Source organism: Seriola aureovittata, chromosome 22 (genome assembly GCF_021018895.1).
Source record: "Seriola aureovittata isolate HTS-2021-v1 ecotype China chromosome 22, ASM2101889v1, whole genome shotgun sequence".
NCBI classification, from domain to species: Eukaryota; Metazoa; Chordata; class Actinopteri; order Carangiformes; family Carangidae; genus Seriola; species Seriola aureovittata.
Genome location: NC_079385.1, coordinates 10,497,803 through 10,524,018, shown reverse-complemented (window position 1 = coordinate 10,524,018; position 26,216 = coordinate 10,497,803). Strand labels below are relative to the sequence as shown.

Below are 26,216 nucleotides of genomic sequence, written 5' to 3'. Positions count from 1 at the left end.
GACAGGAATAAATTGGAAAGACAGTGGGAGACTGAAGGGAGAATGTGCAACTAAGATCACAGTTTGGACTCCAGAATCACTTAGTTGTGGGTGCCAGTAGGCGCTGTAAGTGAGAGAGACCACCTCTGACCTGGAGCTCTTTCTCTTTGATCTCTTGTCGTTGAGACAAAGCAGCGGCTTGCTTCATGGAAAGTTCCGCAGAAACTGCCATCAGACGGTGGTTGGTGTTGATTATATGAGTTCGGAGATCGTTCAGCTGGAAGGTAGACAACACACACACACACACACACACACACACACACACACACACACACAGTTTTGGTGAGTCTTACATTGATTCAACATTCACTTGGATATTACATCAACTACATGCAAATCGACCTTTGAGCTTATATTTTTTGTAACACACACTTGTATCTTGTGTGGTTGTGTTGCACTTCGAATCAGTGTAATGAACCTTGTTCCACTTGCTTTTGTTAAATGTACTGCTCGGTGAACTCTGCCCACTCTGCATGCTCCTCACATGGGCCCGCACATGCTCCTCAAACAATACGTGAGTGTGTTTGTGAGAGAGACACAAAGAGAGGTAAACCACCAGACTATAAATGAACAGGTGAATGATATAACAAGTGTATCTACATGTGTGTGTTAATCTGAGTGTGTATTCTTTTGTCTTGCAGCTTCTGTTTGTGTCTGTATTATCTGATTTGTGTGTGTATGGGCCAAGCTTTATCTCTGTCTGTGTGTGTGTGTGTGGATCTTGTTGTCTACCTTCTTCCTCAGTGATAGTCTGTCCTGTTGGCAGTTCTCGGCCTGTTCGCCGAGCGGCTTTGAGAGCCGGGTCACCTGGTCCACAAGGAGCTCTTTTTCCAGTAACTGCCTCTCGCGTTCGGCTAGATTCACCTCGAGCTCCATGTGCACGCACAGACACACAGTGATTATTGTCTTGCAACACAGTTTTTAAAATGTTAAATGTTAAAAAGAAAAACTAACATTATAGTGTTGTTGAGTACCTGCTCAATTTTCTTGACCAGTTCAACAGTTGATGGGTCTTTGCCTTTTAGCTCTTTATAATCAACTGTTTGATTCAGATCTTCAAGCGTCTTGTCCCTGGCCTCTGAAAGCTGACAGATGGAGAGAATTAGAGACAAAAACAAGACAAGACTGGTGGCTAGATGATGCAGTGGTTAGCACTGCCGCCTCACAGCAAGAAGGTTCTGCTTTCGAACCTGCCGGCCAGTAGGAGTTAATCCTCGTGCCTGCGTGGGTTTCCTTCAGCTCCCTCCCACAATCCAAAGACATGCAGGTGAGGATAAATGGTGACAAATTGCCAAGAGGTGTGCATGTGAGTGTGAATGGTTGTTTGTCTGTATATTCTAGCCCTGTTATAAACTGGTAACCTGTCCAGTGTGTGTCCTACCCTTGCCCCGTGTCGGCTGGGATTGGACCATAAAAGGCTAATGAATGAATGAACCAAGACAAGACAACAAGTCAATACACTCAGTACACATGTACAGTGTACTGAGATATAAAATAGGTATACTGTTCATATAGGCCAAACAGTACTCATGAAGTCGCTGTCATTACTGTCTAGAAATGAAAACAATATAGAAATTTCCCACAGAACAACAGACTTCACACAAATGAATACTACTGTCTGTGTTTCAAGTGCCTTGTCCTCCAGGCATTTAAGATACATGTCTTAATAGGGATTTTAAAAAAACGCTTAAGACATTATTCAGCTAAATGTAGTGCCTATATGGGACTTATTCCCCACTAGGTAACGAGTCACTGGCAAAGTGTGATAAGAGAAACTTAAATTTAAAATGCCACAGGATCCCTCTAAGGTACGTTTTGACATCCCGTAAAACAGCAGGAAGGAGGGGAGGTGAGGATACAAAAGAAAGCACAACAAGATGAGTTAAAAGAGCGAAGACAGTAAAGGCAGACAGGACAAGAGAAGACATTAAAATGACGTGAGGGGACAGCGCTGGCATTTTAGATTCACGCCTTCAGTTGACACGGACATGATTTAGTGAATAAGAGTTTAGATGAACAACAGAAGATTAACACCTAAAACATTAGTCAAAAGTACCCTGCAGAGTGACCTCTCGTAGCACTATGCACCAGTTTTTAGATGGTGCTTGTTTTGTTCGTGCACTAGACCAAACACACACACACACACACACACACACACACACACACACACACACACACACACACACACACATGTGAACATGGGAAATGCAATAAACAACCCTTCCAATGGTTCCACATTTCTCTCGTAATCCACAGGCGGTGGAGACACTTGAAGGAATGTAGCAATGTGCGATCAAAGGCAGGGTAGAAGAAAACTGCAAGCTGGTAAACATGGATGAAAACGTTACAAGTTTCAAAATTCTTGAAAAAAAAAAAAAAGCTGAAGAAAGAAATGCATTTAACACATTTGTTAGACCTCATGGAGACACACAATACATGTTAGTGCGTAACACTTTCTGTAGACTGCTCTATAGGGCGCCTTTAAACTAATCTAGCAAGCAAACATGTCAAACTTCACAACAGGTCCAGCTATAATGTTAACATCTTCTGATTTCTCTGTTTTATATCACTGTCAACCCCGAAGAACAGTCAGTACAAACTTATGTTGTTTGCCCAGACTTTGTTCAAACACAAAGAACTGCAGTTAAAATTCTAGTGGAGATCCCAGAGTTTTGAAAGATAGTGAATATGTTTGACTGAATTTGGGGGAAATGTGGATAAATTGAGACACAATTATTCACACTATTTCCATCTAATAGAAGGGTGACGCCAAAAAAAAAAAAAAAGGCATTGTATATAAAGCTCATGCAGCTTCAATGAAGAGTTGGGGATACAGAATATATACTTTATATATGTGATACTATCAGTGTGAAAAAAGTACACACATAGAGGGGAAATGAAAAGAAACTTGATGTTAAAGTGGCAATCTAGAAGATTTTCATTTAAATAAGTGTCTTTAAGGTCACTATCGCTGAATGAGGTAATACAATGGCGATTGAGCCAATGACCCACTGATAAAATTATATAGAAGTCCTTGCATTTTTCTGTTTTATAAAGTGGGTTGTCTGGTGTGACTCGCCCGCAAAATCACAAGACTGCAATTACCATGTATCACCACAGGTGTCGCCAGAGATAACACACAGATCTTTGAGATTGCTACCTTGTGAGTCGTATTGAATATATTTAGGTTTTGGATTATTCAAGCAAAACATAATTAGCACATTAGTTGAAAGAGAATTATGTTCACTGTAGGAACACCCAACCAAAAACACCCAACCATCAAGAGGATATGGGATCATGGCTGCACCTGGAATCAGTCTATTTCATGAAAAAAGGTTGTTCTAATATCCAGTATTTAATGTGGGTTATAGAGACAAAGATCAATAAGAAGTGAGGTGCAGGGATTGTAGATGGAAATGAGCAATCAATCAGAGTAGCTACAGTGTCTCAACAGGGAAGTTAATGCAAATGCACAATCGGCCTCATTACAGCAAAATAAATGTAGTCTATATATAAGAATATATGAAGCTGAATTGATCAAGGAACCTTGACAGGGACCACAAAGGGGACATAAGCAGAAAATAGAAAGAAGGAAAAAAAAAAACAGATCAGATGACAGAAGAGAAAAAGAGAGAATACATGAGAAAATATTAATAGACGCCTAGGGAGATCGGAGAGGGAGACAAATATAAGTGAAGAAGAAATGATTGGATCGACTGCAGAAAGTAAAGAGAGGGGTGGGGAGGAGCTGAGGAGAAAAACAGGGTGTAGAAAAATATTGTGCACAGGCGGTCTGACCTGACATGACCCGGCTTATGAAACAGCAGCTTCTCCTCCATTCAACCATACAGTGTGTGTACTTAGATGCATGTTTACGTGCCTGTATCTAATGTGAGAGTGTGTGTGTGTGTCAGACTTGAAAGACAGCGTGGAACAAAGTGATGATTCCCATTTTCTCTCCCTTCATGGGATGAGATTAATGAAGCCTCACTCATGCAAACAGACAGCGAGTCTGATTAAAACAGACTGAGGTGTTCAGTCTGATAAAAAGATGCTTCCCCCCTCAACGTCATATGACTTGTTTTAACTTCATAGTATGGCTGTCATGTGATTAATCGAGGTGTTTGTTAGGTTATAGTTACAGATGCTCAGGAAGAACTGAAGTTGAGAGGAAGAAACACTGACAGTAAGCAACTGATAGACTGAAAAGCAGAGATAGAGATGAGAGTGGAGCAGATGAACTCAGAGATGCTGATAAAAGACCGACAGACAGGGGAAGATAAAGTGAAGAAGAGCAAAGGAAAGACAGCATGAGGCCCGCAGTGAGAAAAGGAACGAGAGATTGGATGTGAGAGCAGAAAAGAAAGGCAGAATTAGAGAGACAAGAGATGCTGAGAAACAGGAATTGGGGCTGACCAACAGGGACCAGGGTTATCTGCAGTTTTCACAGAGAATATAACTTTGACAACAAAACCTTGTTCATGGTGCGAGGAGCTGAATGCATGATTAGGTAATTTCAAAAACAAAATTAAGCAACAAAGCAGGCTAGATGTTCCCATTTCATGCTGAATGTACAAATGAAAGTCACCAAACTGTAGAATATGATAGTGACACCACAAAATAAAGTAGAACTGAATTTTGATTTCTTCCCACTTTTTATGTGAGGGAATAAACTAAAAATGATACAGCAGCTATTGTGCAGACTTTTTATACTTTTTCAGGAGAAGATTAAACTTTTTTCAAGCTTCTAGGTGGACATTTCCCTTGGCAGAGGGTGACTGACAATGCGTCTCCTAGGTAGCCTGAACTCAAATGTCAACTACCGGAGGTGCACTACTGACTGGAGCACGTCCATTCAAAAAGTGAAAGTTACTTTCTGAATAGAAGCTGGTTAGCCGAGATGGCTGAGTGGAAGCTAGTTATCCTAGCCGGCCAATGTAAGCTAGGATTCCGGCTGAGCCTTCACTTTTCTACATATTTCATATTTCGTTAGCTAGCTTGCATTAGTTGACCCCCTTTTCATGGGTCCAGTTGTGTCGTTGCAAAAATGATTAGACAATCAAAAGTACAGCAATGAGTTGTCCATATTCTCAGCACTTTGTACATTACAGAGTCAGAGAGACACGTAGCAATGACAAACAACGTTGGCCCTGGAGTAAATGACTATAAGGCTATTGGAGCTGAAATGATATTAAAGCTATTTTCAGTGTCTGCCAATGACAAAACTACCAGTACTGGCATCGCCAATCTGGACCAAAAACCAAAGCCCCCCCCCTGGAGAACAGTAATATAGGGCGCACTGTCAATTTGACCAAATCACAAGTAATATAGGGCGCACTGTCAATTTGACCAAATCACAAGTCAAAACCAACACAAAAATGAGTTTGACTTGTTAGGGGTGAAATAAAATAATAACTGAATAAAATAATTGAATAATGGATATTCAGTACAAAGAAACCTCACTGCATCAAAGATGTTTTAAAACACTTCAAAGCAAGGAACTTTTTCAGACGTCAGAATCTGCAAATACTCTGCCTGTGATGAGTGTGTGCCCAGTCCTAACTTTTGAGTCTGATTGATCCGTGTTCCACCCTCATACGTAACCACCCTCAGCTATTTAAACAGTACATGATGGATGGGCATACAGCCTGTCTGTCACTCTCCTTCTCCCTGCTCCGCTCTTCAATCAGTCTTTTTTTCCTTCTGTGTTGCCCTCAGTCTTAACATTTTTATACCCGTCCTCCTCCTTTTTGTTTGTCTTTCTTTTTGTATTCATCTGTCTTTGTGTCAGTGTCCCTGTTCTGCCTGCCTGGATCTCTGTTTTCTTCATCTGACATTCACAAAGAATAGCTGCTTTCTTGGCTCATGAATGCTGTAAACCATTGTACATATGAAAGCATCCACGCAGAATGCAATTTGCATATAATTTACATAATTTCAGCCCAGTTAGTAGTTAACATGATGGCTTAAAAAGCTGCATAATGGATGGCACATAATATTGCATATTTAACAGTGATAATAAAGATAAATAATTATTTATACCTTATTAAAGTAACACTTCCCAAAAATGGGTTACAAAGTGCCTCACAATTAAAAGACAAAAGACAAGGGACAGATCAGTAAGGCAGAAAGGTCAGTAACTGTAGTAAAATCATAATCATAATAAGGTTATGTAAGGTTAATTAGGAGAACATGTGAGCAGAGGAGCTGAACTGAAGCTTTTCTGAAGACCCACACGAGGAATACATTATTAATTAGATATGAAAATATACATTTTGAACTTGGATTCTATGTAAGGATGTTTGACACTCATGATACTGGTTAACTGATTTACACTGGTGATGTCAAAATGAAAGTTGAGGGGTATAAAAGACCTTATGGTAAGTGCTACATGTTTTAGGAGAGATTTGACAGGTGACACTGCTGACCTGGACTCCTCAGGCAAAATCACTCCACAGCCTTGAAGCCTCTGACAACAAACACCCTCACTTTTCAGTCTCTAACTGTGATACACAAATAGTTATGAGGTGAGGTTCCTGCCTGCAGAGAACCTCAGGCAACATTAAGGCTCATGAGACAGAATAAGTGATTGTATATTATTTGGAGTTATGACCAGGTGCACATCTTCTTATTCACTATTTAGCAACACAGACTATATTTAAATTTTGGATTATCTATGTGCTGGACTTCCATCTGCCTGACAATCCTGCAGCCCTGCCAAAACCTCTGAGTCAACAGATATATTTTAATTGGTAATACTCAGAACTCCACTAAAAAGATGGAAAAAAGTAATCAGAGAACTCCTACAATCACATATAAAAATGACAAAATAAAAAGGCAAAAATTTACGTCTGTTGGATGACAGTCTGAAGTGTAAAAAACTACACTCAACTTTTATTGGGGGGGTGGTGGGGGCGCGATGACGATGACACACAATCTATGGTGGGTTTCCCCATTGTAATGAGTTCCAGAAAAGTTGGACAAAGATTTAACAGATGGATGGACAAACAATATGACACTGCTGTAGGGACAGTGCAGTATGTCATCAGCCCCACCCCGTTGTAAATCTCACTCCATGACTGGCTGTGTGAGTGCGCTCTATAAATACATCTGTCAGTAACTTTGTGGGATTGTGCATGTCTATGTATAACAGAAGTCTAGCTAGTCATTAGCGGATTGTTCAAAAATATTCAGATGTTGCTGCAAGGGTACTATCGCAACTTCACTGATCTCAGTGTGCGCACAGATGCGTGTGTACCTGTATGTGTGTTTGAGATGTCGACGTGCCAGCAACTCATAAACAAGTAGTAAATTTAGAATCCAACACCAACCTCTGTTTATTTTGAAGCAATTAAAATTCCTCAGAGCAAATGAAAGCCTCAGAGTATATTGAACCTCAATAGTCTCACAGATGGCCCGATCTATCTTTGTCAAAATTTTCCATCAAAGGGAGGGGGGGGTCTGTCTGCAATGAACAGATAAACTGGTCACAGATGAATACAAATACACAATATATATGATAAATCGACAGCAAGGCAGTTGCATGGAGATTGAATTCGCATAGAGAATGAATTTGCAGGGAGAATGAATTGAGCAGGCAAGACTAGTGCAATAGGAGAGACCCCTATGATTCACTTTTTGTACCCAGGAGAGATGGCTGTGTAAAAGGAAAACAGTGATTTAGAAAATGATTTGCTATTTACACACGGAGAAGAGGGAGTGATATCGAATGACTAGACGGATGAATGGATGAAAAGACAGATGCACTAATACACTAATCAGGGATGCAAGTGTTATGATGTAAGAGTCTATGGTCATGCCAGCAGCTGTGAGACTGTACTTGGGCAGAGCAGTGGTTTGTGTGGAAAGCTAACGTGAGCATGCTAATAATGCTAACATGCTGATGTTTCGCAGGTATAATGTTTACCTCGTTCACTGTCTAAGTTTAGTGTGTTAGCAGGCTAACACTTGCTAATTAGCAGTACACACAAAGTACAGCTGAGGGTGATGAGAATGACGTTAGTTTTGCGAGTGATGTAAGCGCTGGGCAAAACAAGTTTGACCTGACGATGGTCGTACATGAAAAGTCAGCAGATCAAAGTTAATAGAATTCATCATGAGGAGAACATGAATCTCTGGACCAAATTATACGATAAGAGATATTTTACTCAAAGGCACAAATGTCAACTTCATGGTGGCACAAGAGGAAATATCAGGTGATCAATGTCATTAGGATACATCTTAAGAGAACCATAAAGTCAATGTAAAATCCTGTGCCAATTCAGGTAGATGGAGATATTTTACTGGATAAGTGGAAATTTTGACCTGGTGGTGGAGCTGGATGAAAAGTCAGGGGATTATCAGCTGGCTCCATCCTCTGTGGACCACAAATATCTGTCCAAAATTTCATGGCAATCCAACCAATAGTTGTTGAGATATTTCAGTCTGGACCAACGTGGTGGACTGACCAACAAAAAAAAAAAAGAAAAAAAAAAAGGAATCTACCTTATGTACTGCCAAGGTCAGTCAGAGAGGGCGAGACGTTTGGAGAAAAAAATGTAGCAAGAAGCAAGGATGTGTAGATAAAGTTACTCAAAGTGAAACAAAAACCTAAAGAATGTCTCAAGGGAACGATAAAAGGCGGGATGGTCAGACAAAGGCGAGGAGGAAGGGAACTAATGACGAGAGAAACAATAGACAATAATACAGACAGAAAAAATATGGCACCAACAGCACCCATTGTAGCAAATGATAAACAGCAGAAGGAGTAAACAGATGGAGAAAAGGGGAAGGGGGTGTTTTTCAAAAGAGCAGCACATAGTGAAGCATGTTCCAACACTGCGTTCATCCAAAAGAGCACAAGACTCAGATGAGAGAAGTCTGGTCCAGCAGCAAGTAAAAACCAGTCGCTCTGATCCAGAGCAGCAACACACCCAATCCCACGATACAGCCGCTGGCGGGGAAACTCAGCGCGTGCGTGCGTGCGTGTGTGTGTGTGTATGTGTGTGTGTGTGTGTGTGTGTCTATGTGCCTCTCTCAAATCTCTCTCCTTCTACGTGTCTGTCATTCTCTATGTATTGCAGAATTGCTTGAACATGTTTGTGTTTTTATGTTATTTATTCATGCCTGTGTTTCAGTCTGTTACTGAGAAACCTGTGCAGTGTGTGGTTGTTGGGTTTGTCCCTCCAGGTTTAGATCTTCATCTTCTTCTGCTCGTCTGTCTGTAGAGTCCAGGGAGCAAAAATAAGGTTTCTGTCGCTATTGAAAACTTCTGAGGATGTTCGACTACAGACGGAGCAACTCGACAACACATCAGCTCTGAAACCAGGGCTATAAACTGACCGCTTTTGATGAGTGATAAAAGTCAGCCTACAGACATAAAGTAAGATAAACTATAAGCAATGTAAAATATTAACATTGAGTCTGTTCATCAGATTAAAAAGAAAACCCTTCTACACAGTTAATTTACTAGAGCATTCAACAGTCTCATTATGAGATGAAGCTTTGAAAGCATTTCAAAACAGAGATCTGCTTATTAGTGGTGTTCTAAGTCAAATATTGTCTTCTGGAGCTTGTACTTGACTATTTTTATTGGAGTTCCCCTAACTTGACAAAACAACTGATAAACATGAACAATAGTCTGAGTATACAAGAGTTTCTCATGTGTCTTGGGTATCACAATCATCTTGTTCCTAAAATCCTATGAGAATTTTCGACTGACATCATATAAATCACATGTCTAAAATTTATGTTTTTTTTAACAAAAGATAGGAAGACACACACACGCCTAGCTGGACAATGACCTAAGGCACTTTTGGATAAGGTCTCTGGCTTGCAGGCATTGACATGGATACAAACAAAGACAAAGAATTTGCCAGAAGGTTCCAAGGAAAATTTTATACACACACACACAACACACACACACACACACACACACACACACACACAACACACACACACACACACACACACACACACAATCTGTCTTTTCAGTGCAGATCTTAGCATCCGATCACACCGGGAAGCCCTAATTGACACATCTAACTGCTTGCAGACAGGATTTCGAAGCCAAGGAGCTAAGTCACATCCTGATGTGGTCATGCAGAGATTGGACATTGGGGAAATGGGAACAGCAGTATACTATAGGCCCAATTTGAACAAATTAGTGGCTATATTAGCAAAACCACTCCAGGGAAACTGTGGGGGCGCTATAGAAAACAACCACACAAGCACCTGTGTGCAATGGTCATTAAAGACAATAATATACCTGGTGCCAGTAATAACACGAACCACTGCAAAAAATAAAAAGCACAAAGCTGCTCAGTGTACCTTTTCTCAAACTTTGGGAGCTGTGTAGTAGGCTGGATTCACAGCAGATGCTGCTAGTTCATCAAAAACATTGAAAAAAAAACATTGTTTTCATATCTTGTTTCCAAGAAATGAGGTAAAACACTGAGAAAGGAGAAGTGGGCAGTGAGAGACTGTTATAAGGATACTGTCATCACTGTTTATACAACAGGGGGGACTTTAATAAAAGATTTCAGTTAAACAAAAGAAGTAATCCCACCCAACTTTTAGAACTGCAAACTAATTTGTGGGAAAAATGTTGGTGGACAGGTGTGTTTACTTATAAGGTTGTTTACGTTATTATTATCAGTGTAGTACTAAAGACTGTCAACTGACCACCGCTAATGTAATGACTGTGTGAGGATGTGCAAGAGTGTAGGTTCATGTTTTTCCTACCTCTATCTGCAACATGGTGAGCTCTCCCTCCAGCTTTCTCTTGAGGGGCACCTCCTTTTTCTTCAGGTCAATCTGTCTCTTCTCTTCGTTAATTGCTAACTGCAAGTCTCTCATCTCCTTCTCCATCATCTCCAGCGCCACGTTGCCCTTAGTGATGGCCGCCTCTTGGATGTTCACCTTCTCATAGTGGTTGAACAACACCTCCTCATGCTCCAGGAGCTGAATGCCACTGTCAGTCACACACACACACACACACACACACACACACACACACACACACACACACACACACACACACACACACACACACACATCATTTGCTACATGTAGTTTACATCCTCTACTTGAATTCAGGGAAAATTTGTGATTTTTTTTTTGTGAAAACTTCAAATATTGTAACCTACAGAAAATTGCGTCTTTGTATGGTTGTCTCTTGATTCTTGTTCATTTCTATAAGCGCCTGCTCCTGGAGGTTGACCATTTGCGCGAGTTTCACCACCTCATGTTTGCTGTCCTCACTCTGCTGACTGATCTGACGGTGCTTCCATGCAACCTGGAAGATATTGGTAAAAAAAAAGAAAAAAAAAAAAAAGTGAATGCTTTTAAATACAATGAAATGCTTCCACTTGATATTGCATGACACGGATTGCTACAATAGAGAACACAAAAGTTAAACTGTGTGTTTCATCAAACACTTCAGAGTAAGACACAAACAATTTAGAGATTCCAACAAAGACAAATAACAGAGGACGCTGTTAAACTCTGCAACTCCTGAGTCATAGTACACTCTGTAACATATTGAATCTGTTCATTTGTTTGTGATATTGGTTTATAGCAAAGAAGATCCACAGCGTGTTTCCCACAGTGTGTTTTGACTGATCTCATCTCTGTGTTTGTGTGTGTCGGTCTCGACCTTGGAGATGTCATTGCGCAGCTTGTCCCTCATTTTGGAGCTGTTGGAAAGCTTCATACGAGCCTTTGTGTGCGACCTGGAATGGAGACACATGAGCGCACACAGAGAAAAATATCAAGGATGTTATACTGAATAAAAAGGGATGCAGACATAGATTCTGTGGTAATTATCAACAAATGCAATGGTCAACAAAAAGCTACAATAATAATAACTAGAAAATTCCAGGGAAATTTTGAGTGCCACGGGGGCTACTGCCGGGATGAGTACATGATTTATTTCCAGTGTTCAAAAGTCACCCTGATCATATTCTGGTTTTAAGAAATGTCTTGATATAAAAGACTCTGATATAAAACAATGTCACATCCCTCCATCATGTATTATGTGGGAAATATCTCATATTCTGTGTTATTTTTTTTAATAAAACAAGAGGCAACATGTCTTCAAACTGGCATTTAAAGGGTTAAAATCCTGAAAACTAATAAACATTTGGTAGGTTTGAGCAGAACTGAAGTGGTTTAAGAGATGTATGCAAAAAAAAAAAAGCAGAAAAAATATTGATATATGATGATTTTATAGCATTTTCTTTGTGTGTCCTTTTTTGGACGCGAGGAACCCCAGAGGGTACAAAATGTGTTACCAGTGTATAATAGACCTGTAACAGTGACTGTAACTGACATTAGATTTTAAAAATATGTCAAAAAAGACACTTTCTTGCAGAAATCCATACCTTCAGCTGTAACACAGCCAAAATGATCAGCAAATCAAAAAAGAAAAGTGAAGAAAATGTCCAAAAAAGGACAGAGGGACCCCTGAGGGTTAATAAATCCCCTGAACTGCTATTTAAATTACCACTATTATGTTTTTTTCTGTGCTAAATTTAACATTACTGGGGAGGAGAGCAACGCGACTAGAAGTGACAGCGAGAGAGGGCTAGTAGCTTCTCCTCTACTCTGTCTCAGCGGAGACCGTCACAACTTCATTCACTCTTTTAACAAAACAAAAAAAAAAAGCTACGAAGGAAGCAGTAAATGGACTTACATATTTAAGACCTAACTAAATGTAATTTAATACCTAACATGCGGCTAATGTAAAGCTAGCAGAGCTTGGAGAGTTGGTTATCTGGTTGCTAGGCGCACGCACGCACGCACGCACACACACAGGTCAGGAGCTGCCGTTGCCATGGCAATGTGAAAATCTGCCCAGAATTTGGCTTCTACATGGCTTCAAACAACTGCAAATTATGAGAAAACCGTTACTTCTTTTCATAAACCGAAAAGACCGTGCCAGACACTGAAGCCAGAAGTTTCTACAGTCTCTATTTTATTCAGATATTCCTTAAAATGAGTGAGTAAGCTCAGTGCGAAGACAGAGTGAGATTCTTTTGAAAAAAAAAGACGATTACATTAGGTGTCAATGAGAGTGAGACAGGTATTGCTGCCGGACTCGGCACCCCCGTTTAAATTTTGTGCAGACCCTGCCTGTCAAAGTTACATTTTATGAATCCCAACAACTATGTCTACATTTTCAGAAAGAATTATATGGCTCCTTTTTACGGTTTGGCTGCGAGCTCGAGTTAAAAATAAAAATAAAGGGTATTCTTTACTGCTTCACGCACTCTAGCCAACTGACGCTTTCACTCTAACTTTGAAGAAAAAGTGATTTGCACTCCTCCTTTGAGTGCTCACAGTTTGAAAAGTTTACATGTTATGTAAAAACAGTTCCTGTCTTTTTGAGAGAGCAGAAGTTTTCCTCAGTTTTATAGTTTGAATCACATTTCTACGTGCAGGTATGAGAGAGCTGGGTGACTCAGAAAAAAGGTGCAATTTTGTAGAAAAAAGGTGGGTTTCTAAAGAAAATTCCAATGCATTTCTAATGCATTATTTATTCCCAGTTTTTTGGGAATAACTTTGGGAAAAATTGGAATTTTAACACCAAAAGTCATAGCACCCCTTGCGGGATCAAGACGCATGTTTTGATGTATATATTACCGGGGTTTTCTCAAAGCTGCGGGACGAGTTACGCGCCGAAATTTGGCGGAAGAATAATAAACCCGAAACAGAATATTAGAGGCACTCCTCTCAGCTATTCTAGCTGTAAAGGAGTGCCTCGGAGCTGAGCACCCGTGGCACTAATAATGTCTTCACAAAATGAACCCTATAAGCTTTACAAAGGCAGCATTTGTTGCAAGGATTTTATCGTATTTCATTCTAGATGTGTATGGCTTCTTTTCTGCATTAGTATGTGCTATTTTTCTGTACTAACGAGTCATACACACAGGCATCCCTAAACCCTTCCTCTACAAAACACATGCACGCACACCTGTCCTTGTTGATGACAATGGATCGTTGGATCTCCGTCTCGTTTTCCAGGACCTTAACCTGCTCCGTCAGCTCTGTGATAGTCTGTGAGGCGATCTGCTTCAGCTTGATGTATTTAATCTTCTCTTCCATGATCGTGTCACACAGTTTAGAATACTGTGATATTCTGAGGCGGAAAAAAACTGATAAGAAATGAACCCATTCTTTACCTGCATTACAAAGACCGGCTACTATCAAGAGTGAAAGCTGGAAAACACACTTAGTTTAGCTAGGTACTATAGGATTTATATACAGCAGGCTTTATATCATTAGCCAAGAACATTTGTTAATGGCTGACTCATCTGATAAAGTGGCCTGAAAACTTAATGTGTTAAAGTTAAATTCAGTGATAAAATATGATGATAACATTGGTAAAAGGTCATATTTATGCACATGATAAATTATCAGCAACTCAAAGTTTGTTAAGACACAACTAGTTTGAGGTTTCATTAAATCTCCATTTACCATTCATATAAAACAAGAGTTGTTAGCAGTGATTGCTAACAGAGGATTTACAACATTTAATCATCATCCTGTCCCTTTTGCTTGATTAGGTGCAGTTTTAAGTGTAGTGAAGTATGACCAATTAGTAAGTTATGGTTTTCTACCCAGACAACATGTGCAGATGTCTGAATTAATTGTGATCCCAGCTGTTACACAGATCAGAGGAGCCAAAAAAACAAAGAGGGAATCAATTATAAGTGGCTAAACTTCAATATACTGTGTATAGGAATTTGATTTGCTGCTCACACTGATTGCTAAGACTGTGGACATAATGTACAGGTACTAACTTTGAATGCAGAGACACCATTCCTGCTACTGCATGTACTGTGCAATGAAATATGACAATTTATCTCCATATTATGCTTAAAAAAAAAAAAAAAGAGAAAGTAAGAGCTTCCCTTAATGCCACCAATTAACAGCTTAGTAGCTTCTCTGTAACAAAAATCCTCTTCTCACCAAACACACTGTCACATGTAATGGAAGGTGAGTGATGCAGAAAACAGAAGAGAAAACAACAGTGACACCTGCGCTGTAGCATGATATTCAGCTTGTTGTGGTCCATGATGATTAGGTCTTTTTCTCGCAGCTCGTGCTGGATGTGCTGGTTCAGTTGCTGTGGACACAGTTACACAGGTAAAGCCACAGTTTCATCACTTATGTGTGTGTGTGTGTGTGTGTGTGTGTGTGTGTGTGTGTGTGTGTGTGTGTGTGTGTGTGCGCATGTTAATGTGTTTGAGTGAATAAATAGATTAGCATTAACACAACACATTAGCTGATCTAGTGGTCCTGGTTTAGTGTGTGATTTTTTCTAAAGTTTTTTTTTTTTTAGGAATTCACTGATTCACTGGTCATTGCTGACTCGTGTTTTCATTGCTTACTAATCAGGAAGGAGATACTGTATTAGAACGGTTTTGGGGAAAAAAAAGCATAGGCTACTACTATATTTGATTTTAGCCAAGAGGAAGAATCTGCTGGACACCTATTTCAGCCAAATTGAAGAGTCTAAGGGGGAAATTCTTTTGGCAGATATAAAATCTATATATTCTTTTCAAATCATTCTGAACCGATCATACTGTGGTGATATTTGCACTCTTTGAATTTGCCTCATTTTTGGTTGCTCTCCTGTCACACTAACATCAAACTAATCCTACTTTAGTCACTTTGATGTTTTTGGGTAAAATATACATCTGTGTCTGTGCATGTTATTAAATGCACTAATGAAGACATCAAGACTTGATTCAAATAGATCTTTCTGTGCATGCGCCCATGCTTACATGTTCCTGATTGTGTGTGTGTGTGTGTGTGTGTGTGTTTGTGTGTGTGTGTGTGTGTGTAGTTTGCGTGTTGTTTGTGTTGCACCTCAGCCCTGAGCAGTTCACGGTGCTTCTGGCCCCTCTCCTCGGCTTTGATCTGTGTCAGACATCTGAGGTTGTGGAGTTCTTCTCTGAGGCTGTTTGACTCCCTCAGCAGGTCCTGAATCATCCCACACTGCTGATTCTTCTGGCTGTCCTCCTCAGCCACTGAGAGCTGCTTGGGAACAAATGTACGGATGTTCTCATTTGAAAAATCTCAAATTTAAGGGTTACTGACAACAGAATGAGACCATAAAGTGGACTAAAAGTCCCTTAATACAAGGATGATGGATAGAGCAGGATATAGTCTAGTATGACTATAAGTTTTGTATGACTATGTGACATGCTGTAGGATGTGAAAATTATGTAATAGAAAATCTAATTTTGTCTGGAAGATAAAGACGCTAAAAATGAAGAATATAAGAACTTAAATCAACTATGTTAAGTTTTATTATGTCTCAGAACTTTTTTTTCCACTTCTTGTCTCTTGCACCTGATGTTTTATGTTTAACACTTTACTATCACAGTTTCAACAAAAAATGAAATTGCAGGCTCCTCAAAGACTTCTGCAGTAGACTGCATTATATTTTACATTTGCGACTGATATTGTGTCCACCCCTGCACTTCGTCAGCACCTGTTTTTCAAAGCTGACTTTGAGAGTGTCCACCTCTTTCTGAAGCTCCATCCTCTGCTGAATACTGTCTTCTCTTTTGGGAACAGCATCTAACTGGAAATTCAAGTCAAGACAGTCAGTAAGGTTAACATCAAAAGTCTTTAGATTTTCAATGTTCAAGGAGATCTTACATCTGCTGTAGTCCCTCCATAATCTTACAAAAAGGCTGGAAAATAAATTTTTATCAATTGCTTCCCTGATTATAGTCCTTTAGACTTCACATACCGAGGATAAAAAAGACTGTGAGGATCCAGTACAAAGATTAGCAAACTTCATATCAAATTCACTCAGTGCATATTCAATCTCACATTAAACATTGACTGCAAAAATAATTAATACTATATATCAGAGTTTCCCTAAGGCCTCTCTGATAGCGCTTGGATCAAGCGACACTGTGAGTGTTCACTGAAACTTATAAAAGATGAATGCCCTCAGGGGTTGGGATTGCCCCTCTCTGCAGGGTTGCCAGGTCTTGTGTTCAGTGGTATGAGCTGCTTCACTCCTTATTTAAAAATTGCTAATTGTCTTCTTCTCTGGCAGAAGAATAAAACTACACCAATATGTTTAAGACAACATTGCAATAGAATTTCATTTCAGTTACATGAAGCACTTCATACTAACCATTATTAGCCCTCATGCTGTGTATAGCTTAGACCACAATACTGTGTAAATATTAAACCCATCAATCATCCCATTTGATTTAAGTGTGATGGATTTTTGAGGTGTAGCCACGGACTGTCCAATCCTGATCTGAGCAGCCTTCACAGTCAAATTTATGTTTGTTTATATGTATCATGTGAGAGATGTTGATGATTGGCAGATTAGAGCGTCAATGAATCTAATTGTACAACTGTTTTGTTTTCCATATTTCTTACATTTGTGAATTCCCCAATGTGTCATAACGATTTCCTTTCATACTGTAATGTGCTTGTGAGATGTGCTGATGCATTTCCCATGACTGTCTCTCCCTCTCTTCTTCTCTCCACTTTCTTTTTAAAAACTGTTAACATCAGTAGAATTACAGGAAACTTGAGAATAACAAAATGCTTCTGGTGTAACGCAGGTTAAGGACTTAATGCGTTTATCATTGGCACAGTGACATTTGCACTCAAAATGCTCCCACACCTGTGTTCAAGCCTGGAGAATTTACCAAAACAACTGCCAATAGCAGTGAAACCATGAGTATATTTCCAAGCAGCGATTAGGTGTTACATGTACAAGAGTAGCGTTCCACTATATAAACACATTTCCTCACATTGGGATGATTTTGTTACAGTTTCTGGGAATATAAGATAACTCATGGACACTCCAACTACTTTCAAATTTGGGTAGATTTTCCTTCTGCAGACATTTAAAGTATCAATCCACCGGTCACCTGTGCCTGTAACTCATTGTAGATAGATTGCATGTGTTGTAGCTGCTCAGTGGCCATTGTCAACGCATACTCCATCCTCTTGAGGGCTTGCATCTGCCTGAGGGAAAACACAGGCACCCTTTAAACATTTATCGACATCAAAAGGCTATGGCTCCTAACACTTTTCAGCTGGATTTCACTGTCTCAAATTTGACTCATAATATATCGATTCTTGTAAAATATGAAGAGTTTTAACTCGGTTTGGAATGCAGCTAAAGAAATGCTTTGAACCTTTGGTTAAATTAGTCTTAAAAAAAAGAAGAAAAAAAAAGAAAAGAAAAATCACAACGAGACTTGTTGGTAATCAAAACATAAGCTGTACAAGTGCAAGTGCCCTCATACAGTGTGTAATTAATGGATGTGTGGAGACTTATTTACATGTGTGATAGAGCTCAGTTTGACATATTTTTGTACCTATTTTTCTCTCTGAGCTGCACAGACTGGTTCTTATACAGGTGCTTTCTGTCACTCATGATGTTCTGCAGCTTCATTTCCAGGATACCTCTGTTGATGAAAAACACATATTGTCGTGTGAAAACACAGAGCGAAAGCCTCTCTCCCAACCCTAAAACTAAATCAAATACTGTATTTCTATATATGTTATATACGGTATACTGTATGTCTATATATGTTGTTGTTGTTAACTGAATCAGATTTGTTCTTTCAAACACTTTCACCAGTGTCCATTTTTTACTAGAGTGAGTTTTGTACCTGTTCCCAATGAATTCAGCCTCTTCCTCCCTGTTGACCTCCTGTTCTTTCAGCAGCTGTCTGTACTCTGCCTGACTGGCCTCTACTTGGGCCTGGAGAGCCTCCAGCTCCTGCATCATCACCTTCTTCTTCATCCTGAGGGAGTGGTTATGCTCGTCCACCTCCTTCACTTGCTGCTCCGTTTCTGAAATCTCTGTGTTTAGTGCTCCTATCTGCTTCTTTGCAGCTCTAGTGTGTTTGTATGAAGGGGACAGAAAAAAATGAACATACAAAGAAAGTAAAACATAATATATAATACCATATATACCATGGCCATAAGAGCATCCTTTTATCACTTCACACTTGCCCTGTAAGAGTGAATATCACATGAAATAACAGCATGTGCATCCATCTTTTACACACACCCCCCAGCAGTCCCACTCAGCTTGGTGCATTTCAAATAGCTCACATGGCTCATACAGACGGCTCCACAGCATCACTTACGAGCCAAATATTAATTTGAAATAAACATAAAAAGAAACTGCAGTGATGCTGCAAGTGGAACTATTCTCTGGTGATTAAGGGGCTTTTGAATGCAGCTTCCCTTAAATATGAAATTAATGATGCCTGCTGATGCATATGGTTGTCATTTTTATTAAATGAGAAGGATTGCCACCTTCAAATTCTTGAAAATAATTTAACTTTCGCTACAAATAGTACCTTATTTTTCACTTCATTATTTGGATTAAAAAGTGCCGTTCCACAGAACTGCAAAGTCTACAGTACATCAAAAGGAGTGTGGCTGGAAAGATACCTTGCAGAGAGGAAACCGAACAACAAATGAAACTGGAAAATTTATTTTTTTTCCCCACGTAAAAACTGAATGAAGAATATTTAATATCAGTTTCGCACAGATTCTGTTGTTGTTTTTCTGTTCCATATCAGGTTTAATCAAAAATTTACACTCAGCAAAAAACAATTAGCAGCAGATGCTCATTTCTTTTGTGTATGAGATCAAGATGAAGGGAGGGAGACGTATCAGAATGATTTAAACCATATGACTCAAGGATTGTGCAATTCAGGGAGTAGTTTTCAAAAGGTGTTTCTTCTGTATTTTTTTCTTTCCCCGTAGTGTTGTCTCACAGAATTTGCTCATTTTTAATTCCCGGTGTTTGAACTTTCCTGCTCTTCCCCAGTAAAGAACTTTACGGGGTTAAATGTACTTACTCCGTCTTGGAGCGTTTCCTTTCAATCTTCTCAAAAATCTGGTCAGGTACGCTGATGAGCCGGGCTTTCTCAGCCTTCCAACAAACACAGAAACACATGCACACACAAATGTAAGATGGCACATGGTTTTTCATTTTTTTGATGGTGTGCTGTAAGCCATACTCATTCATACACACACACACGCTAACACACAGACCTCTTTGAGCTCTATGATCTCCTTCTGGTCCTCCAGCTCTTTCTGTTCTTTCAGTATCAGAGTTTCATGGGTTTCCACATCTTCCATCAGACTTCTGTGCAGAGAGTGAGAGTAAGATACACACAAAAAAGCTAATTTATCTTCTAAAAAAAATGGTGATTAACAGCCCTTAAGATTCAGCAGCAGTGCTTCTTACTGTATTCAACTGACAAGACATAAGACAGTTTTTATGTCTTCATTGCACTGTCACACTAGCTGGATCAATAGAAGTTAAAAGCCCCAGCAATGACAGACCTGACTTCCAGTTGTTTCTGGGCCACCTCTTTCCTCAGATCCTCATATTTGTCCTGCAGGGCTTTTGTTCTGCTCTCCAGCTCCTGGAGGACCCACCAACAGTATGAACATTAGATCACAAATCAAGATTTTCATGTTAATGATAGGAATTTAATTGAGTTCTGGCTGTGCAGCCAAAAGACTATTGTTTTTGTCTTCATTTCATAGTGTCTCATCCCAACTGTCAGGCAAACTGACTGTTGGAACTGAGTCTTTTTTATAGTTAGAAAGACTTTTATTGCTTGTATTGCTTTTGTCTAGGTGAGGGTCATTTCAATTTAGATATTTTATTAGTTATTTTAATATTAAGAAGCCAAAGTCAAGCTTCTTTTTCAGAGTTTAAACAATTTTGTGGTACTGAAAGTATTTGTAGTTTGATGCCCAAATTATAATTCTCATAATTTTATGCACAACAGAGATATGCTTGACACACACACACACACACACACACACACACACACACACACACACACACACACACACACACACACACACACACACACACACACACACACACACACAACATCTACAATTAGAAATATATGTGAGGCCTCAGTGATGAAACATAGTATTAATTATGTAGGTGTGTGTTTGGTACCCAGGAGGGGTCACACACAGTATTTCATTAGACTTAATATCACACTTGACGCTGTTGGTCTGATAGGGCATATATTTTGATAACAATATGAAAGGGACTCAAAAGGCCCTTTCACACTTACCCTTTGTTACATTAAAAGATAATTGGCTGAGCTGTTCTGGTAAAAGCTGCATGTTGTTATTTGTTATTTAACAATTCCTTCTTTTTGATAATTGAAAATTATTTGGACTCAATTCTGATATTCATTTTAAGAATCGTTCATGTTCTTGTGTAGTGTGTGTTCATAGTGACGGTGAAAAGCTTGTCCACTTAACATGATAATTCATGTTAAACAATTCACAATTCAGAAACTGTTTTACTGTAGCTAAACTACATGTGTCACTGGTTCTGGAAATATTTTCCTTATGTTAGATTCACTTTGAACGATAACCTGTACAACAGGTCACCAAAAACAAGGACATGTGGGTGTCTCCTGAAAAATGTGGTTATGCTATAGCCATTTGTTATCATTCAACTTAATTTCTTTAATATCAGATTTATTCCTGTGAGAGCAGAAAGTTTTACAGGAAGCATGTCAGCTACAATTGCAGCAACTGTCCAGTGACCAGCCTGATAATGTCTGAGTGTAGGTTCTTGTGATAACATTTTCAAATACCCCTTGTTTAGTCCGTTAAATGCCAAAATGTTTTGGCTTTTAAATATTACCTATAAGCCTTTTTGCCTCATGGACAGTGTAGCTTTTGAATGCTATGAAAATGATACCAGCCATTGGCATGAAAGCAGAGTTCTGGCACATTTCTAATGTTTTGTTTTTGCAATCAGTAATTAAACAGAAATTGGCATCAGCAACAGAATTTTGATGAAGTTTAATGATTGTAGAGTTGTGTATGCAGTTCTCCCTGAGACTTGCCCTCAGGGTCTTATGTTCGTATTCTTGTACTGAGCGGATTTTCTTCAACACAATTGCCGATTGTTTGTGATGATGACTCAACAGCTACTGTAGATTTTCATGCCTATCCAAGTGTTGGAAATACCCAAAGTGCACTACATTGTGTTAGACCTCTGACAGACTGAATAATAATAGTATACATCATGGCTTACAGCGCGATATACAGTCAGCATTCAACTAGATACTGAGATTCTATGAGGATTCATGAATGTTCTTATTTTTAGTGTGTGTTCCTTTTAATACAACACATATATTATGAATCATGTGCATTATAATATAGTGTGAGCAGAATTACATTCCATTTATACATTTATAAATGTGTATATGACTACCAGCCATTATTAACTTGATTTGCCTGCTTTAAGTTAAACAGTTAAAACCCGCTCTCCATGTGTAACAAAGATTAAACCTTATTCAATGTGTGTGCCATCCTTTTGTCTGAATGTGAGACTGGAATACAAAAAGATTCAGCTTCACATTGCTTTAAATGGCCCTAAAAAGAGCCAATGGCAAGTCATCATATGGAGGGATTAAGCCTGGATAGAGGCTTAATGTAAAACTCATATTTATCCTCTCTGAAGACCGTTGTTGCAGTAGTAATCCACATCTCTGAAACTAGACGTGGATGGTGCAATGATGAACTTACAGCAGGTTTTGGCTGATTCTCATTCTCTTTCACCAGATACTGCTTCTCTTCCCGGAGACTGCATAGAGGTGAGGTAAGGTAAGTGGAGGTGAGGTGATGAGACGAGGGGAGAGGAGGAAAAAATGTGAAAAATAAAATAGAATCAACGGGTTATTAAGATAAAGAAATGACATTTTTCAGTTCCTGGTTGGACAGAAAGAGGAATGCGTTGAGGGGAACTTGGATTTACATTAAAAATACCCCGATGTGCAGTTTTCAGTTAACTAAACTCATGCTAAATCCGTCTTACTTGAAAGGCAAAAGGATTCAGAGCCCATGTTCTCGAAATGGGTGTCAGAAGTTTTAAATTAGTTCTATGAAACCTTTCTATTTTTATTAATGAGTGAATAAAAACTTCATGATATGCTGTAGAAACAGTGTATAAAAAGAGTCAGTATATACTGTACATATGTATACATACACACACTCACAAGCTTTCTCAAACATAAAGTACCATCCAACAAAGTTCAAATGTGCATATAAAAACCCCATAATTTATTAATTTTTTATTTCCCTGTGGCATAAGCTTTTTGAGCAGCTGATTAAAGTTTGCATGAAATAATTCAGCTCTGTTATTGTGAAAAACCTTACAACAGCACATAGTGTACAGCTGCATGTTTCACCGAGTAAATTATATTAATCTTCTTGACAAGTTGATGTATTGGATATTAACTGATATATAGAAAAAACTGCATGAATGCTAAAATATGTGACTGGAAAAAGTGCTGAATTCCTGTGCATCTGTTTGCCTACGGATAAAGGACGCATAGATTCTAAAAAGGCATATTTGCATGGCGAGCATCTGCTTGTCATATGCAGACCGCTAGCCATGTGGACAAGAGATGGAGAACGGAACCGGCTGGAGTGGGTGAAATAAAGAAAGGCTAGAAAGAGACGAAACTGAGACGATGACAGGACAAGAGTGCTCACTACCAAAAGCTGTCACAAATAATATGCACACTCAGTGTCTAATACTGTCTATTACTGCATCCTCAGAGAACGCTCTGTAAGTGTTTTCATTTAATATTTCAATTACTGCTGGGCCCACAGCTCTCTGCCTCAGCTGTGTGCTCCAGACTAAAAATCACTATACTACGGAGCATATCTTTGCAATACAGTGGCGAGTTTATCTGATGAGTGGTTTAATATTCTTCATCTGACCTTGTAGGATTTATCCATAAGCTGATTACCAGTTAAAACAAAACTGATTAGTCAAAATTATTATTTTAGAGACTTTGCTTTAATTGGGAGCTTTAAAACCCCTCATTCATATTTTCACCTATAGAAACCTCATTCACTCTTTCACCACACAAGCTCGTATTAGTTAATCTTTCACTTCCGTGGTCTCCACATACCCTGTCAAACTTTATTGGGCTCAATGTTGGAATGAACTTACAGACACCAATTGTTTACAGTTCACGCACTTCACCTATTTCTGCTGCTTAGACTTCAACACACATTTTTGTTGCACTTCACTGACATTTCAACTGCTTTCATCTCTAAATCACAGTTCAACTGACTGCTTGCAGTGTTTTGTTTTTGCAAATCCCATTTGAAACCAGGTGGTTCTCAAACATTTTGGGAAGCACCGGTGTATGTTACCATGTTGCTTAGCAATGTTCCAATAACCTCACTTTGGCACAGCAGAGTTTGTGTATAGAGAAGAGAGAGAGGTACTTGAGTGAGTTATTTTTCATTTTTGTGGGCGTGTTTGACCCTTTGGATACGCTGACAGTTGTGCCGAGTGAGTTGGGGGAAGGAAAAGAGAAACCTGCAGCAGAAAAGAAAAATGAAGAAAATTGACTGCGCTGAGAAAAGAGACTCATGGGAGTGAAAGGAAAGAATTAGAAGAGAGGAACAGAAACGACTACAGGACTGACGCCAAAACACTGACCATTATGGAGCTTAGACAAGTAAACACATTCTCATAGCAAACATAACAATCCTCTTGAAATGCGTATACATCTCATTTGTTGTGTACATCAACTCTTCCCCTCATATGATAAACCTTAAGGAAATGTGGCTACTGAAAAAGAAACCGTTTCGGCAGTCTTTATTCCTATTCTTGTAAACTGTTTCAGTGGTGCAGAAACCCCCCCCCCCAAAAAAAACAGTTGTAGGCCAAGCAATACACACACAGTATCAATACTGTGTGCGTGTGTGTGTGTGTCGTACATTGTCACCTTCACCTCCCTCTAAAGTCAATAAAAACTTGCAAAGATGCTGCCTCATGTAGCTCAATGTTTGGTCCCTAGTTATTTAACTGTGACTGTGTGTGTGTGTGTGTGTGTGTATGTGTGTGTGTGTGTCCATACACGCGAACGCTTTCATACTGTACACAACTTCTCTCTTCACCACTCCAGTTTCACTTCTGTGTATTGCTCTTACTGTCCTCTGTCTCTCGGGTTCCCGTCAGTGGTGTGTGTGTGTGTGTGTGTGTGTGTGTGTGTGTGTGTGTGTGTGTGTGTGTGTGTGTGTGTGTGTGTGTGTGTGTGTGTGAGAGAGAGAGAGAGTGTCGACAAAGCTCCAGCCGAATTCGAGAGGAGTTTGTGTCAAGTTTGAAATGTCAACTTCATTTGATTTATTTGGCATTTGATTCGATATCTGACTGAAACTGAAGCTTGTAGCATGAGTGACTGCAATAATAATGAGTGTATGTATATGTACAAAGCTCACCACTTCAGTTGGTGTTGTGTCTTGTACTCTCTGTCCTCAGCAGCTCTCAGTTCATTGTACACCTGGAGGAGCTGTTGCCTCAGTTCATTGACCTCACTTTCAGGCTCCTCAGACGTGCTCTGCTCCTCTGTTGCCTCCACCTCCGCCTGCAGCCTCTGCAGCTCAGCACGACACCTCTTTGCCTCTTCCAGACGCTGGATCTCAGAGTCCTGGGCACTTTGAGATGAAACAATGATTTAAGTAATGTGATGTTACATTTACACAAAGTAGTAAACTCAAACCAGTTTAAAACAGTGAAATACAAAAGAAAAGAAGGATTCAGACTACTGTCATCAACAGGAAATTAAGATGAGGCTGCTTACTTTTATTTGCTCATTGAAAATTTGTAAATCTAAATTTTATATATCTTTTGCTACCTGCTTTCAGGAAAAAGTGAAAACAGCTTCACTTGTCTTAGCACAGTCTGAATACGTTTTTTTCACAAAACTTGTGGTACAATAGGCATGTAAATTATACTTTAGATGCTGATTTTCATGATAGACTTCTGACTACTGTGCTAGTTAAATTTAATGTGCACATTCAGATTTTTTCCCCTCGTTTTCACAGGAAATTGGGGCCTCAAACGATAATTTCACTCCTTCTATTATGTCTTGGTGGTAATTTTGAGAATAACTGTTCAACCACGGATTTAATAAAGCTTGAAAAGAATTATGCTTTGGGAAATGTCTTTGACAGCAACAGTATCTCAGCCTGTTACAGCTGGAGTGGTTGTACCTTCTTCTTACTGCTTCAGCGACGTGTTTGCTTCCACCTCTTTGCTCTAGTCATTATTTCATTTTTGGCTCCACTAAGTGAGTGAGAAATAA

At 39.3% G+C, this 26,216-nt stretch overlaps 1 protein-coding gene across 1 annotated transcript in view; it reads right to left on the bottom strand.

Annotated features, from left to right (window-relative positions):
• Positions 1 to 26,216, bottom strand: part of ccdc146 (coiled-coil domain containing 146) — a 51,896-nt gene that overhangs the window by 8,844 nt on the left and 16,836 nt on the right. The window contains exons 4-21 of the mRNA XM_056367593.1: positions 25,351 to 25,566; positions 22,636 to 22,693; positions 20,404 to 20,486; positions 20,110 to 20,203; positions 19,914 to 19,987; positions 18,708 to 18,935; positions 18,411 to 18,500; positions 17,958 to 18,054; positions 16,544 to 16,636; positions 15,916 to 16,083; positions 15,081 to 15,169; positions 14,015 to 14,179; positions 11,696 to 11,771; positions 11,187 to 11,335; positions 10,783 to 11,011; positions 1,014 to 1,124; positions 772 to 909; positions 131 to 256 (exon numbers count right to left, since the gene is read on the bottom strand). Of these exons, the coding sequence (XP_056223568.1) occupies positions 131 to 256; positions 772 to 909; positions 1,014 to 1,124; positions 10,783 to 11,011; positions 11,187 to 11,335; positions 11,696 to 11,771; positions 14,015 to 14,179; positions 15,081 to 15,169; positions 15,916 to 16,083; positions 16,544 to 16,636; positions 17,958 to 18,054; positions 18,411 to 18,500; positions 18,708 to 18,935; positions 19,914 to 19,987; positions 20,110 to 20,203; positions 20,404 to 20,486; positions 22,636 to 22,693; positions 25,351 to 25,566 (2,284 nt within the window). The remainder of the gene's footprint in view (positions 1 to 130; positions 257 to 771; positions 910 to 1,013; positions 1,125 to 10,782; positions 11,012 to 11,186; positions 11,336 to 11,695; positions 11,772 to 14,014; positions 14,180 to 15,080; positions 15,170 to 15,915; positions 16,084 to 16,543; positions 16,637 to 17,957; positions 18,055 to 18,410; positions 18,501 to 18,707; positions 18,936 to 19,913; positions 19,988 to 20,109; positions 20,204 to 20,403; positions 20,487 to 22,635; positions 22,694 to 25,350; positions 25,567 to 26,216) is intronic.